The sequence below is a fragment of the Alternaria arbusti genome, assembly GCF_024043155.1.
Source record: "Alternaria arbusti strain BMP 1465 chromosome Unknown scaffold_25, whole genome shotgun sequence".
NCBI classification, from domain to species: Eukaryota; Fungi; Ascomycota; class Dothideomycetes; order Pleosporales; family Pleosporaceae; genus Alternaria; species Alternaria arbusti.
The window spans coordinates 126,934-142,248 of record NW_026249965.1 but is presented as its reverse complement, the minus strand read 5'-3'; the positions used below and the strand labels follow the sequence as shown (position 1 = coordinate 142,248).

Sequence of the window (15,315 nt, the reverse complement as noted above, 5' to 3'; positions counted from 1 at the left end):
ACACCTTTGGCACCATGACAAGAACACCCTGGGCTCTGGACTACTACAGGCTGTTATCATATTCCACATTGGCCTGCAGCCGAATGGTTCCTTCACGGCGGCATGCTGTATGTGGGTATGAGCCATGTATGCTCTCTAGAGTACCTGTGCTTTCATGTCGGGCTGTGTCAAATCACTGGCTGATACACGCCTTGATGATCGGGAACTCGGCTGACATTGGACTGCAGATGATGCATGTGGCAAACGAATGATATCGTGCGCTATCATCAATCCGAAAACTGAAGCGAAATAGTGGTAATAATACTACCACGCTAGGGCGAAACGTCTGAACCCGTTGAGTACTCCATGAAGGTCTCCACGTTGCTCCCCCAGACAGTGGATCCGATCTGCTCCACGACCTCGATCAGCTCTTCCACCTTCTGGATGCCAGTTCCCCTGCTGACAACTGGTCGCAAGAACGCGCCACGGGTATCTCCGCCAGCGTAATCCACCATGAACCCCCGATGCACGAGCTGCGCCGCTATTTGCTTCGTAACTTCCTCATTGCGACCAGCATCCTCGCTCAACCGTCCTCCTTCCGCATAGTAGAAGCACACTTGGCAGCAAGGTGGCGGGTTTGGGCTGATCAACACGAGATTTGGATGATCTTCCACGAGCTTTGCAAGATATGCAGCGGTACTGAAGACTGCGTCAACCTGCTTGGCATAGCCCTCGTAGCCGTGGTACATCCAGCTCAGGTACATCTTCAATGCATCGCCACGACGTCCGCACTGCATGGTGAGATCAGCCAAGTCAAACACTTCCTCCGAGCTATCAGCACTGTGGAAAAGATAGCTCGCGGGTAGTGTGTTGCTGGTGTGGAACTGACGTATGTCCGCGCTGAGCACGAAGGAACAAGTTGCGGGAACACCCATCATCTTGTGAGGGTTGATGGTGATGGAGTTGGCCAAGTGGCTTCCGTCAAGTTTGTATTTGTGCTTTGCACTGAACACAGCGGGCCCACCCAGAGAGGCATCAACATGGAGCCACATGCCGAAGTCCTTGCAGACAGCATGGAGCGGGCGAAGATTGTCGTAAGCGCCGAAAACAGTTGTTCCGGCAGTGGCGTTCAAGAAGAAAGGTGTGAATCCTTCGGAGATGGCATTCTCAACGCAGGACCGAAGCGCCGCTGGATCCATGCTACGAGTCGCTGGATCGGCAGGGACCGCAAACACCGACGATGTGCCGAGACCAAGCATTAACCCAGCCTTTTCGATGCTGTAATGTCCATTGGCTGAAGTGAAAGCGGCCAGTCGAAGCCCACCAGCGCTGTTGCCCAACTGCTTCGTCTCCGGGAACAGAGTATGACGGGCCACTAGCATAGCAGTTGCATTGGAGCCTGATCCTCCCGAGGTGGTCACGCCGCCTGCGAAAGCCCCATTGAGTCCGAACAGGTTCGCGAGAGCGCGTGCGGTGAACTTCTCAATGACGGCTAGTGCAGGCGACACCTGGAAGGTGTGGACCTGGGTGTTGAGAGAGGCCAACACTAGTTCAGCTGCCAGACCTGGTGCGTCGGTGGAGCCGTAGAGCTTGCTCATGAAACCCGCATCCCAGGTATTCACAGAGTAGCGAAGGACTTTCTCGACTTCCTCCAAGAAGCCCTCCTCAAGAAGCCCAGCGGTGGGAAAGCTCAATGCCATAAGCCTCTGCAGTTCCCTCGGGTCATGCTGCTCGACCAATGCCTTGCGCAACCCCTTCTTGTTCACTCCGTTGGAGTGACCAGTCAGAAGGTCATTGGGAGAGTTGTGGTTGTCTGCTGAGCGGATGAAAGGTATGATCAGATCTTGGACTTGGTCCAGCAACTACAGATGTCAGTGAAGTCTCCCCTACACAGGTACAGATTGGCGTGCTAACCTTCTCGACCTCTTCAGAACGCGAGGTCAGAACATGGGCATCTACCGTAGGGTCGGTGACCTGGGTGATGGCAGGACTCATGATGAAGTATTGGTATGTCGAGCTTTTGAGCTGCCGAAGGTTGAAAAGACCTCCCTTTTAAGTCTTTTCGAAAACGTTCCCCGGCTACTATGAAGCTCCTCTCGATGCATAGAACGGACATGATCATCAGCGCAATGCGGTAGGTGCTGATGATACTCCTCGCCTATGCAAAGATGGCGTTCAATCAGTTGAACGTACGTTACGCTTCACTGTCAAGCGATCTGACAGCTCGGAACTAACCATCCCGGTGAGACTGCGGTTCACGGTCGAAAGTAGTTGTGCGACGGTGATCGTACTTGCATGTGGCTAGGAGAAGCATGATCATTGGTAACATGCACATTGCTCTCGAAACGCATCTTCCTGAAAGCCAAGCTATGGCGTCCGTGCAAGCTTCATGCGGTGCGGCCCGGGGTCGGCGAAAGCCGTGCAGAGATGTCGCAAGCACGTCAAGCAAGCCAAGCAGTTCGTATTTCGCATGTCTTTGCCCTAATCGAGCTAGTCTTTTACCAGAAGAAGAATGGTCGCGAAATGGCTGGCCAGGCTAGCTTGCTCGTTGCTGTTTCTAACTTCGCCCCGCATGCTGCATGTCAGAACTTTCCAAGGATTACGCGACCGAGACAAAGGAACTCTAGACCCGTCGCCACAAGTTCATGTAGCACAATTAGGCCCACCACTAGCGTTGCGTCCTTATCTTACTTCGCTTCTCGCCATATGCAACTACATTGGTACCAGATGGGGTATTGTCGACTGTCTGCGCGCTAGGCTAGGTTGCAGCAATCAGACCAGTCACCTGGGACGAAGCTCCGGTCCGAACCTCCATTGCATGAGCAGGTAATACGACAACGCATGTAGTACAGCAGGATGTCCCAGCCACCACTATCAACAGTCTGCTTTTCGCGTACGCGTTCGTTCACCAACGTTTGTCTGAGCGCCATCTTTAGTCCTGATCGACCTTTCGCTGGTAATGCCTATCTCCGTTGCTCAAAGCTATGATACAAAACGGGAAGCTCACATTGAGTCAAGCGCTCAAAGTCAGTCTCACATGGGATACCTCGGACTATCGTCGTATTCGCTTGCCTCGGAAGCCTCTACATGGCATTCATCAAATCCTCGGTTCGCGCTTTAGGCTCCTTCTGCGTAGATCATGGCTGATTGACGCTTCAGCAGATGCATGGCCTAATTCGATGTACAACATGACCGCCTCACGGAGTTCGCTCCTGGATCGGACTCGAGAGACATTTAGTCTGGACCAGTGATATACCTTGCGTCGCTGGTCTTTGTTCAAAACTGCCCGTATGGGACGCCTAAAGCCAAGGTGGCAGTCACTTCATCTCGGATAATGCGAACAAAAAGACACTGCCACCTCATACCAGAAAAACACTAAACAGGCCTAGAGCCTACATCGACGCTAGGTCACCTATCTTGTAGGTTTTCATGTTAATGTAGGCTGCAGACCCGTTCGGTTTTTTTCTTGATTGACGTGCTGCCCTGAGTACCAAGGTATCCCATTCGGCAGCTACGGAGCCATCGCTCAAAACGGCAACGATCAGAATCAACCAAGACGCGTCACTACCACCATGAATCATGAGCAAATGAGGACCGTTTGCATTGTTGTGGTGAAAGAATGTATAGGTCAGTTTACTAAATGCAAAAGAACTAGGGTAAGTGAACACCCGGGCTTGATGGATCTCCACAATCTAGACTGAAGAGGCATACCTCAGCAATCTGCCTACGAGCTTCCATGCGCAGTCTCAATGCCCGATGTCTTCCTGGCCACCCTGGAAAAGCTTGACGAGCTGACGCAGCTGCTGCATGGGCATATGACACAGCCAATCACCATCAATATGTCCCTTGAGCATATTGACGCACAGCGCCCGGTATCGGTCATGAACGACGTTCTCAGGCACCGTCTGGCCAACACCCGTACGCGGCGTGGTCAGAACCTTTTCTCGGCCATGCATGAGCCGGAAGTTGTCCCAGACGTACAGGTCTCCCGGCTTCAACACAATCTTGAGTTGGTGGCTTGGACGCCTCATGATCTCCTCAAACTTCTGATGCGCGAGCCGATGGGCCTTGTAGTCGGCATACGGGCTGCACAGGTAGCCAGTCAAGTTCGGATGCCAGCGCACGCGCTTCACGCGATCCGGATAGCCCGGGTGCATGGTGACAGCCGTATCAGTGGTGGCTTGATACAGCGGCTCGCCGTAGAATTTGGACACACGCCCGAACGCTACGGGAGCGTTGCATAGGTGGCGATAAGACTCTGGGTCCTCGCTGCGCAGCGTCTCGAGCGCTTGAAGGGACGAGATCCACGTGTTCTCACTGGTACCTTCGAGGCCGTAGAATCCCTGGACTTGGATGGGGTTGTCGTAGAAGGCATGGTCAGTGTGCGGCAGGAGGATCTGAGTGGTGTCGTAATTGGGTAGTCCAATCTTACGGTTGGCATCGCCGGAGTGGCTCGACACGTTGAAAGTCTGATCAGCACCGCGAATTGGGTGGACGAAGACGGCACCAAAAAGACGTTTGAGGACTTGGGTGTTGATGTTCTTCTTGTGGCTGTGCTCTTCTTCCATGTTCGGAGCGGGAAGATCCACAATCTTCACAATGCCGGGCGCGGAGGAGCCCAGAATTCGGTCGATGATGGAAAGAGTGGTTTCCTCAAGATCCTTGGGCTCGAGCTCTCCAGCGAACAGTTTCGAGTAGGATATCTCTGGGATATCCAGACTGTCAACTGTCCAACCTTTGACTTCGGCTTGGGCTGGCGAAGCAGTAAGGTCGTCGGCTGGAGCAGCTACTAGAGGAGCCATGACACGAAGCCAAGGAAGCGGAATCTGAGTATTGACTCCATCCTTCCAGCTGATGTCAAGCGTTTCCTTGAGACCATAGCTTGAAGTGCGAACCTTCTCGACTTGGGCGAGTTGGAGCGGCTGCTGGCACATTGCTGTCTCGGCATTTCGGGCTGCACCGTTGTCGAAACGAGCATCACGGAGCCACTGAGAGTGGAAGGTGAAGCTCCCATCGGGAAAGTCGATAGTGACTTTGTTGCCATTGGTGCATTTCTTGCACATAGTGGCCCTCGTGACGGAGGACTCCAATGTGTCGATTGAACCCATGGTTGGAGGAAGTGAATGATGAGTGATGACTAGATCAAAATAATGTTATGATTGAAAGCTGAAGCCAGTGAAGCTTCTTGATCACGGATGGAGAAGCACATCTGATGGACTCCTGTTTAAATGAGTTCAACGGCGCAGTATGGAGTCACTGATCAACCTCCCCACTGATCGAGAGTAGTGGCCTAATCTAGCCATGATAGCGATGCAGGTGAGATTCTCCGCACTTGTCGTGAGGTTTGACGCCGGAGACGCTTGTGTAACGTGAACCCACCGGTTGTGGTGAAACCTTGGAAGACGGAACGCCAAAACGTCGACCTAGTACGGCCATAAGCACTTGAATCCGGGCCTTGCATGTCAACAATACGGCTGGCTTGCACTGAGCCAAATATCTCAAAGGACTACAGCTACTGCATGAGCGACTCGGCCGCCCCGTAGGATCTGGCGTAACCGCCGAGTCAACCAAACAGTGACCAACGTGCACCTCGCGATGCTGGCGTATTTACCAGGATTAGCACAAGTTGATTGATCTCGCATACAGGAAGGTGAACCATGGTCGGGCGTATCCGCAGTGATCGAGCGTGCGGCTGCCGCATGCATCTGTCGTATATTCGTTCCCCATGGGGACGTCGGTTGGGAGGCGATGCGTAGCGCCTGTCGGTGACATCGAGCATGATGAGCAGATCGGGTACACAGTTATCGATTCTCCATCAGCACTCGACGCGTATGCACATCCTCTGGTTCGACATGGCATCAGGTGGTACCGTGAATCGTCGATGCCATGCATCATCAGCATCTCGCGCAATCATCACCCAAACTGCCTCACCATGCCTACGTGCGATTGGAAGCATGAGATTGAAGTGCTTCTACCCTTATGTCGGTAGCACATGCATGCCGAATTTGGACTGCCTAGCTCTGGCATACGTCGAGACTGCTTCACCGGTGCAAAATGACGTGGAAGTGAGACATGCGCTTCATACGGCTTGCAACAATCCGGTTGACGATACGCTCGCGCAGATTGTTTTGGCATTGACTTACTATTGACGTCACCGTCATGCCTGAGCTTTCATATAACATGAATGATTCATAGGAAAACATAGTGTGTTTCTGTGTATCAGAAACAAGCTTTGACGTACTTCATTCAATCTCCACTTCTACACTTCATTCACATCTCCAATCAACATGGCCAACACTCAAGTCTTGACCTCGTCGGCTGAGCCAACAGCTCAGGGCGTTATCAAGACATGGGCAAAAAAGCCTGATCCTGGCCTCATTAAGACCATCGACTTCAGTGACTTCTTGTCAGGAGACGAGAAACGTGTGAAGTTTTGCCTCAGCGAGCTTCATGAGGCCTGTGTCGAACATGGCTTCTTCCAGATCATTAACCACCCGGTATCTCTCGAAACCCAGAAGGCCATTTTGAAGGCTTCTGCCGACTTCTTCGCACTTCCACGAGAGGAGAAGGGTAAAGTAGCCGCCACGAATAGCCCTTAAGATATCTTGCTAACTTGTTAATAGTATGTAGCCCTCTTGCTATGCTTTGCCAACGCGATTCTAAGACATCTTATTATTTGTGCTAACAGCTTGCTAGGCAAAGCTCGATCAGCGCCAGAACGATCACAACCGGGGCTACCAGACTCTTCTTTCGCAAAAGTACAAGGAAGAAGATACGGCGCCAGATCTCAAGGAGGGCTACTACGTTGGTCCTGAGCTATCTTGGGACCACCCGCAAGTAGTGGCTGGGAAGTTCGCCCACGGACCGAACTACTGGCCCGAAAGCCTGGGACAAGACTTCCAGGATGTCTGCATGGACTACCTTGAGCAACTCAACTTCCTCAGTGTTGAAGTGCTGCGAGCTGTCTCCATGTCGGTAGACGGCAATGTCGAAGAGACCAATGAGTTCATCAAGCACTTCACTGAAGGGCCCATCACCTACTTCAAGATGAACCATTACCCGAAGCCACCCCGTATGGATGATATTGGCCAGAAGGGCCATGGCGAGCACAAAGACTTCGGCTTCGTCACCCTCCTCCTGCAAGACGGTAACTCCGGTCTCGAAGTTTGGGACGCGCCATCTGAGTCTTGGATCGACGTGCCACCGACGGAAGGCGCCTTTGTTGTCAACCTTGGCAATCTACTCGAACGCTGGACCAACAGCAAGTACCTTTCGAACGTACATCGCGTGCTCAACTTCTCTGGTACTGACCGCCACTCTATTGCGCACTTGTACCACGTAAGTTCACGCACCGACATTGTAGCAGTGAGATAGCCGCTAACGATGCACAGGGCAACCCTGATTACATGATTGAGGCTAAGAAGTCGTGCTACGACCCCGCTGTAGGCCCAGAGTTTGGGCCCATCAGGATCGAGGACTTTGTCCGGGGTAAGTACGATGAAGTGTACGCAAGAGCGGGCGTTATTCCAACAGATCACAAGGCGCATTAGGCAAAGACGTATTTCATCGCTACATGTACCCCTTTTCCAGGTTTTCCTTGCCTGCTGTCACTCGCTAAGATTGCTTCGACCCACGATCAAGTCACTTCTTTTTGGTTTTTCTTTGCATGTAGACGGCATAGGTAGCATACCAATAAACATGTGTTCACGTCATAACAATCGTCTTCTTCGCTTGCATCTCATACAAGAAAACAGCTAAACAGGTCTGCAGACTACATTAAAACAAAAACTTGTAAAGTAGACGACTTGACGTTAACGTAGGCTCTAGGCTGTTTAAACTTTTCCTAGGTGGGCGTGCTTGTGTTCGCGCTCGTCTAGCGATGATGATTGCCTTGCATGTATTGCTCACAGTGAAGTCTCGTAGCAAAGTGGCTCATTGAGATGTATATCTGAAGCCGTCTAACCCAATCTCACTATGCCATTCTTGCTGAACTAGTGCCGAAAAACCCGGTGGATCAACGGGGACCATAACCGGTCAACGCGGGCTAAACCCGTGTATTCCGCCACATATTTTTGACGCCCCTGACGCCTATCCAATTTGCAATCCATTTCCCCGCATAACAAATGTCGGAGCTCGCCTGCAGCTCATCGAAGATTCTGGTTCGATCGACTGCAGGAAAGGTAAGCTTCCAACTTCCGCTCCATGTATCGGACGCATGCTGATCGCTTGGTGTGACCTCTACACGTACCCAGGTATCACGACCTGCATAGCTTGGCTCATCATGAACGGCCGAGTATCTCCTGATGGAGACTTCGACAGTTTTGGCTGCAATTCCGTCAGCCGAGCATGCGTTTAGGCGGTCCATCATTGGTCTTGTGCATTTGCATGCGTACACCGCGGCATGGAGGTTCGTATCGCCATAGCTCGTAGTGTCAGCTCTAGCATCGATCGTAGCCGATGCCTACGATTCCCGTGAAGGCAAAGCATCATATCAATGCGCTGAGTAGTTGGTATGATGTCACGTCGAGCGGATTCTTGACGTGCAACATCCTGAACATCGCTCATCTTCGGTGGGATCGGGATTGTTCGTGATGGCGATCTTGATGAACGAACTTTGCATGCTAATGTGTGTGCCAATGTTCGCTCAATTGGACTTTTATGATGTCATTGACCAGAGCATCCGTGCGATGAGATTGTCAACCTCAATGACGTTCCTGGACGACGTATAAGAAAGCGAGATAGCATCTTATCAGTATCTATACGTTAACAGATTTCTTCCTACAGCTTCAGTATCATCAAAGAGTCTTCACGTTCGTCCGCGATGGTGTCTTTACTCCCCCTCCTCATCACCCCAGTCACGCAAAAGGTCGCACCAATTGAGAGTCTTTTGACAAGCCTTTTGCCAAAAGTGACCCGTGGCCCACCGCCACTGTTTGAGCCGACCACCCCGGCAAAAGACGGGCCGGAGTGCGTTCAGGACTGTTCTTCATGTGACATCACATACCCGGAGAAGTTCAAGATCAATGAGACCGAGAATTTGTACGGTACCGTCATGCCTTGGGAGAGACATCTTCTCGTTGCGACTGGCAAAGCCAATTGGATCAGCAATTTCATGAGTGAGGAAGGCAGCATCGGAGAAGCCATAGCCAAGACACATGGACATATGGTCGAGAAGGTAACACAAACCCCTCCACATCAAAAGCAATGATCACTAACCAACTGATCTAGAAGTTCATGCTTTCCGCATCCAACATCCCCGTACCGGACTACAGCGTCAACAAGAATCCCGACGACGAACCAATCTCTTCTGTCCTCCTTCTCCCAGCTTTCGTCATCGTTGATTGCGTCACACCATCCCGGACACCAGATCTCATTACACATCTCGTCAATCCCAGCCCATGCAATACCTCGTCATTGCTTCCGCTGAATTCGCTTAGCGTGCCGCCAGAATCCGGACTGAAGATACGCTCATGCCCACATGACTACCTCATCTTACTGTGTAGTCACCGGACTCGCGATGCTCGGTGCGGTCAATCTGCACCACTACTGAAGAAAGAATTCGAACGTCATCTTCGGCAACGAGATTTGTATCGCGACTCGTTTGACGAGAGACCTGGGGGTGTGGGTATTCACTTCGTCAGTCATTTTGGCGGGCACAAGTTCGCCGCAAATGTCATTGTGTACCGTCGGACATCTTTGCTACCTCATCAAGCAAAGGAGAGTATGGAAGGTGCTGCAACGGTGCCATTGAGAGAAGCAAAGCAGTGTATATGGTTGGCGAGAGTCCGGCCTGAAGATTGCGAGAACATCGTTCGATACACCGTCTTGCAAGGAAAGGTTGTTAAGCCTGATCGGCAGTTGCGTGGTGGATTCGATAGGGAGCGTTGCGTTACGAGCTGGTGATGACTTGGGTTTCTTAGTATCGCGGTTTCTCAATACCTGCAAGTGCTTTTTGCACATAGTTCTAGCAATGAATGACATGATCTCGTAATACCCTCATAGTCACTCGCCCGATACTTTGACTTACCACCAATCTCCTTGGGCATGCATCGCATCCGCCAGCTTGACAAACCCGGCAATATTGCTTCCCACGAAAAGGCTAGGTAACTCTTCCGCGCGCATATCCGTATAGCTTTTCGCGGCTTCGATACCGCTATGAAAGCATGATTCAATAATGCGATACAGTTCAGCCTCGACCTGTGCGGCCGGCCAAGCGATGCGCTGACTGTTTTGTACCATTTCGAGCCCGGACACCGCCGAGCCGCCAATGTTGGCACCCTTACCTATGGATGGGGTCAGCGAGTTGATGAGACTTGAAGTGATTTTGCCAAGGTACCTGGAGCAAACCACACACGTCCATTCGGACTATCTGCCCTGCGCGATTCGAAGAGTTGGATAGCGTCTTGTGCGCAGCCCATGTTGCTGCCTTCGGCGATGAAGCGGCAGCCAGCAGAAATCAGTGCTTCTGCTTCGTCTTTGGACATTTCGTTCTGCGTGGCGGAGGGTAACGCGATATCGACTTCCTTCACATGCTTCCAGGGTCTTTCGCCTTCGAGATACTCGAACCTCTGACCCTGCTCCATTGCCATAATGTCGGAAAGTGGAAGGCGTTTCTTCTTGATAGAGGCAATGAGGGCGATGTCGTCTTTTGTGAAGCCTTCCACAGAGATAGCTTTAAGTAAGCCTTTACTGTCGGAGAGTGTAAGGACGACTGCACCGAGGTCGATCGCTTTGATGGCGGCGTACTGTGCGACATTGCCGGAGCCCGAGATCGCAACCTTCTTTTCTCGTATAGTCTCAGTGGCACCGGAAGCGTATTCGATCATTAGGGACACGTACTGTGATTGTATTGTTAGCGAGTATATCAGGCCGTTTTGGTGCTTGACGTACATGAACCAGCCCAAACCCAGTTGCCTCGAGCTTCATCAGACTTCCACCAAACGCATCACCTTTGTTCGTGATGCAACCTTCCCATCTCGTAGTTGCCGCCTTGAATGCGCCAAACATCCATCCCACTTCGCGCCGGGTACAGCCAACATCACCAGCAGGCACGTCCGTATCAGCTCCGATGTACTTGCTCAGTTCGCGCATGAAAGACACGCAAAAACGACGAATCTCGTGATCAGACTTGCCTTTGGGATCAAAGTCTGACCCTCCCTTTGCGCCACCAAGATTCACTATTGCGATGGTCAGAAAGATCTGGGCATTGAATGACTGGAAATGTCAGACTTACAGCCTGTCAAAGCATTCTTTAGGGTTTGCTCAAGCGAGAGAAACTTCAGCACTGAGAGGTTGACGGACGGATGAAACCGGAGCCCGCCTTTGTGAGGGCCCAGTGCCGAGTTGAATTGTACACGATAGCCGTTGTTGACTTGCACGCAGTTCTTGTCATCCTCCCAGATCACGCGGTATTGAATGACGCGCTCTGGAATGGCGAATACTCTGAGAGCATCTCTATACTTCGGATGATGTTTCAGCACCGTGGAGCCTTCGAGCGATGACGCAAGGTCTGACATGCGCGTTAGCAAGTTACGCACATCGATGATGGATATGGACATTCAGCACGCACCATTGTAGGCTTGGTCGAATTCTGGTTCGAAGGAAGCCATGTTGTAGATACCGCAGACAGGATGGATGGAAGGCTAATAGCGAGGGCCGCGCGCTCAATTATGTGCAACGGGCCGGCGACCTACGCGTATGTGTATACTCAAAGGGTTTGTTCGAACCGAGCATAGCGCGCTATCACGCTATCGACTATGGCTGCCTGCAAAATGCAACAGTGAATGCTGACTGCAGCATGTTGTACCATGCGAATCAGCGCTGTCAAGTAGGCACATGGGTGTTGCGTCCCTCGGGTAGAGATGTTGGCAGGGATGTGTTAGCATCTTCAGCATTAGCGAGCTCATCACTCAGTCGGTGTGTATGTTGATAAGAGGGATCGTTAAGGGCGTCTAGGAGAGAAAAGGGGATGAGGAGTTGTGGCTGGTCAGCACGACCCCACTCTGCGGTGGCTGGATGCCAAGGTAGCCCGATCGGGTTAGCGTCTGTTGTCATCTCCTTTGTCGCGCTGGTTCCTGGATGTCATCACTCACTACCGTACCATACCTCTACGTAGCAACAACGCATATCGACTTCAATCGTTCCGAGTCAGATATACTCTCTCATAAGCCTATGCTGGAAGACCCTGAGCCAACATGGGCTGACTGTCTCGACCGTGGAGACGCAATCGTCATAGCTTCGACCTGGCATGCTCTTCCCACAGCGGACGGAACGAATCTTCGAGTGGGCTATCTCGCCTCTCAATCCTTTCTTTTGTCGTCTTGAACAACCGCGGTAGCCCGGTGTTCTCGAAAGGCACTCCATCTCGCACCATAGCAGCCAGACCCTTACTCGATAACAGTATCTGTGGCATCCCATGACCATTGAACCCCGCGATGATGAATTGTCCCGGTGTATCTGGAACTGGACCAATATGTGGCATAAAGTCTGCGCTGTAGCCCATGACTGTTCACAGCGTTAGTTACGCATGAGTAGGAGACTACGATACTTACTTCCAGTCCACACCTTCTTTGTTTGCGCTTGCGTGTCCTCCCATCCGCGGAAGTGGCGCTGCATGTACCCATCGAAGTAAGACGTTGCTTCATCAACAAGCTCGCCATCGCGCACGGTGTCGAACCAGCGCTCAGGCTTGTGCCAGAACCGCTGCCTCGCGCCTCCGACGATGATGCTTCCGTCTGCTCGGGGAATGAGATAGTCGTAGTTTCGGCCGTCGAAACGAAGGGCGTAAGTGTTGTTGAGATGTGCTGCGTGTTGCTTCAATGGGCTGTCGATGTGGCTGCAGACGCCACGGATCGGAGTTATGCTTCGCGTGTATTCGGGCAGAACTTGACTTGCGTAACCGTTGGTGGCGTGGATGACCTTTGAGGCTTTGATCGTGCCGCGCGATGTTTCTATTGACCATCTTCCTGCCTTATCCGTAGTGTCGGATACAGACGTCACTGATGTGTTCGCTTGAACGTTGAGCTTATGGTCTTGCTCGAGTAGCTTTGCTAGCAGTTGATGCACCATCTTTTGTGGCCACAAGTGTGCTGCGGTGAAAGTGAAAGCCAATTGAGCGCCCTTGACACCTGATAGCTTCGTGAGAACGATTAGTCAAAGATTTCATAGATTATTCTAAAAGACCCTGGCACTCACCCTCTCAGCATCTTCTATAAAGATACAAGCTACGTCTCTCAGTTCAACAACATTCTCTTTCCTTAGCTTCTCCCACGCCATCTTCGTTTGCCGCGCATGGTCAGCATCCAGATACACATCGATCGCTCTCGTAAGATGGAAGTCGCAGTCCAACTTCTCAGCCTCAACAAGCTCTTTCACAGCGTACACATTCGCCGCTTCAAAATTCGCGACTTCCGCTGCAGCGCTCGCGCCATACATAGTTACATATTTTGAAATGTTGAAGTAAAGATCTGGCTTTACGTGCCCGCCATTGCGACCAGTGGCACCGGAACAAATCTTGCGAGCATCGAGAATGAGGACAGATGGCTTCGGGGATGACGACGATGTTGTGAGAATATTATAAGCTGTCGCCTAGTAGATTACAGTCAGCATATATGTTTTCAAGAAACCAGTTCGTGATTGAGACGTACAATTCCGGCAAATCCCGCACCGATGATCACAATGTCTGCATCGGTGGGAAGATCATCCGTACTCCGCAGGTCATCAAGAGGACTGGGTTCAGAAGTCCAGAATGAGTGTACGGGATCTGCTACTGGTGTGCGATCGCTCTTCATGTTGAGATGTCGATGTGTGCTGTGTAAACGTGCTTGTGCCGGATCGCAGAAGACTGACTGTCAAAACCAAGGCCACGAATGTTTTGCCCAAACAACGGTTTGACATGGTCACAAGAAGATTACAGACCGCTTTCGACAACGGTACATGGGTTTGCACATGATGAGGCACGGAGATGGCCGCGGCGCAAAGGGCGCTGGTGATCTCCCCACTTCCTGAACGTCTCAACGGCTGGAGTTCTCCAGGGTGTTTAGCGAGTTCTGCTCCATGATTGATTCTTATCGATGATAGAGTGGGGGATGTGCTCGATAACGGCGACGGAGAACATTTGCCGAAACATAGATCGGCAAGGGTAATTACTCGCTTCGCTGAGGAGGTCATGCACATATGGTCCCATCAGGTATACAAAGATGCTTAGTGGTAATCCTTCTGCACGACAATGACTTGGCATGGCTGTTGAATACTCCGAATGTATGCGACAAGCCAATCTTCATGATATCTCTTGATATCTCTATGCTTTCAAAAGTAAACGGGTTAATTTGAGCCGGTAGCAGATGCAGCTATGATACCACGAGCCATCTCGGGAAAAGAATCTGCGGTGACATCCATTTCGCCGAAGAGATTGTCGCAACGAATCTTCTCCCATATCGTGCAATACGCAGCCTTGAACCTGTTGTCTGTTTAATGGAGCTACGCAGGTAGACGGATAGTGTCAACTCACCCGTGGATCTTAGCAGCCGCAACATCCCAGTTATGCGCAGCTGCAAACCATTTCTCGTCACTGCCCAGCTTCTCCATCATCATTTGATACACTTTTGGATCCGGTTTACCAATCTTGGCCGTGTCGCATGAGACGAAGTTCTCCTTGGGCATATGGATACCATTGTGCGTGAAGTAGCCTCCAACACGCTCAACATCCCCGGCCGTTAACGCCCAGACCGTGAAGCCAGCATCCCGAAGCAGTTGGAAGCACTCCGCAACACCAGGTCGCGCTTCAAGCTTCTTGTACTGCTCTAGGATGTATTGCAAATCCTTGTCGCTAGCGAAAGTATGGGGTTCCTCGATGCCGGACATGTATAGCATGCGGTAGAATAGGCTGCTGAAGACTTCGCGGAAAGTGATGTAGCGACCATTCATGCTGAGATAAGTGTACTCTCGTTCGGTGACTTCAATCCAGAGGTAACCAAATAGTCGTGGCTTGATGCCTTCGGCACGCATCTTGTCGCCTAAGGAGTGGTCCAGAGCATCGAATATGGCATCATAAGAGACGCAGGTGCCGACGATATCGAACACTACATGTTTGCTGGATTTAGACATGACGGTAGTGTTGTGCTTCGCGGAATTGGATTTCCGTCGTGGTTTACGAGGCCTTGGAGTAGATTGTGGTAGAAGCTGGCAGTAGATCGTGATTGTTGATCAAGTTCGCATTGTTCGAATGGCTATGAGGAAATACAGTATGCCATGATGATATCGGGACAGAGTCGAGCGAACTGTCGGGTATGATAAGCGCTGCTCCACTCGCATCTTGGCCAGGTAGGGGCCTTGTCT

At 51.5% G+C, this 15,315-nt stretch overlaps 7 protein-coding genes across 7 annotated transcripts; 2 read left to right on the top strand and 5 right to left on the bottom strand.

Moving 5' to 3' along the window:
- Window positions 1–311: 311 nt before the first annotated feature.
- On the bottom strand, window positions 312–1,974 carry J4E86_010784 (uncharacterized protein; the record flags this gene model as incomplete). Its single annotated transcript, XM_051451280.1, has 2 exons — window positions 312–1,841; window positions 1,894–1,974. The coding sequence occupies 2 exons, from the start codon at window positions 1,972–1,974 to the stop codon at window positions 312–314; spliced, it is 1,611 nt and encodes a 536-aa protein (XP_051297567.1).
- Window positions 1,975–3,725: 1,751 nt separating this feature from the next.
- Window positions 3,726–5,087, bottom strand: J4E86_010783 (uncharacterized protein; the record flags this gene model as incomplete). Its single annotated transcript, XM_051451279.1, has 1 exon — window positions 3,726–5,087. One exon carries the CDS (start codon window positions 5,085–5,087, stop codon window positions 3,726–3,728), a length of 1,362 nt encoding a protein of 453 aa, XP_051297566.1.
- Window positions 5,088–6,266: 1,179 nt separating this feature from the next.
- J4E86_010782 (uncharacterized protein) lies at window positions 6,267–7,529 on the top strand (the record flags this gene model as incomplete). The annotated part of the gene is made up of 3 exons (XM_051451278.1): window positions 6,267–6,554; window positions 6,676–7,317; window positions 7,371–7,529. The coding sequence occupies 3 exons, from the start codon at window positions 6,267–6,269 to the stop codon at window positions 7,527–7,529; spliced, it is 1,089 nt and encodes a 362-aa protein (XP_051297565.1).
- A 1,271-nt stretch (window positions 7,530–8,800) lies between these two features.
- Window positions 8,801–9,416, top strand: J4E86_010781 (uncharacterized protein; the record flags this gene model as incomplete). Its single annotated transcript, XM_051451277.1, has 3 exons — window positions 8,801–9,154; window positions 9,208–9,324; window positions 9,375–9,416. 3 exons carry the CDS (start codon window positions 8,801–8,803, stop codon window positions 9,414–9,416), a joined length of 513 nt encoding a protein of 170 aa, XP_051297564.1.
- An 842-nt stretch (window positions 9,417–10,258) lies between these two features.
- Window positions 10,259–11,588, bottom strand: J4E86_010780 (uncharacterized protein; the record flags this gene model as incomplete). Its single annotated transcript, XM_051451276.1, has 5 exons — window positions 10,259–10,262; window positions 10,330–10,817; window positions 10,870–11,156; window positions 11,213–11,488; window positions 11,549–11,588. The coding sequence occupies 5 exons, from the start codon at window positions 11,586–11,588 to the stop codon at window positions 10,259–10,261; spliced, it is 1,095 nt and encodes a 364-aa protein (XP_051297563.1).
- A 620-nt stretch (window positions 11,589–12,208) lies between these two features.
- On the bottom strand, window positions 12,209–13,769 carry J4E86_010779 (uncharacterized protein; the record flags this gene model as incomplete). The annotated part of the gene is made up of 4 exons (XM_051451275.1): window positions 12,209–12,483; window positions 12,531–13,113; window positions 13,174–13,566; window positions 13,626–13,769. 4 exons carry the CDS (start codon window positions 13,767–13,769, stop codon window positions 12,209–12,211), a joined length of 1,395 nt encoding a protein of 464 aa, XP_051297562.1.
- Window positions 13,770–14,301: 532 nt separating this feature from the next.
- Window positions 14,302–15,084, bottom strand: J4E86_010778 (uncharacterized protein; the record flags this gene model as incomplete). The annotated part of the gene is made up of 2 exons (XM_051451274.1): window positions 14,302–14,437; window positions 14,489–15,084. 2 exons carry the CDS (start codon window positions 15,082–15,084, stop codon window positions 14,302–14,304), a joined length of 732 nt encoding a protein of 243 aa, XP_051297561.1.
- Between the last annotated feature and the right edge of the window lie 231 nt (window positions 15,085–15,315).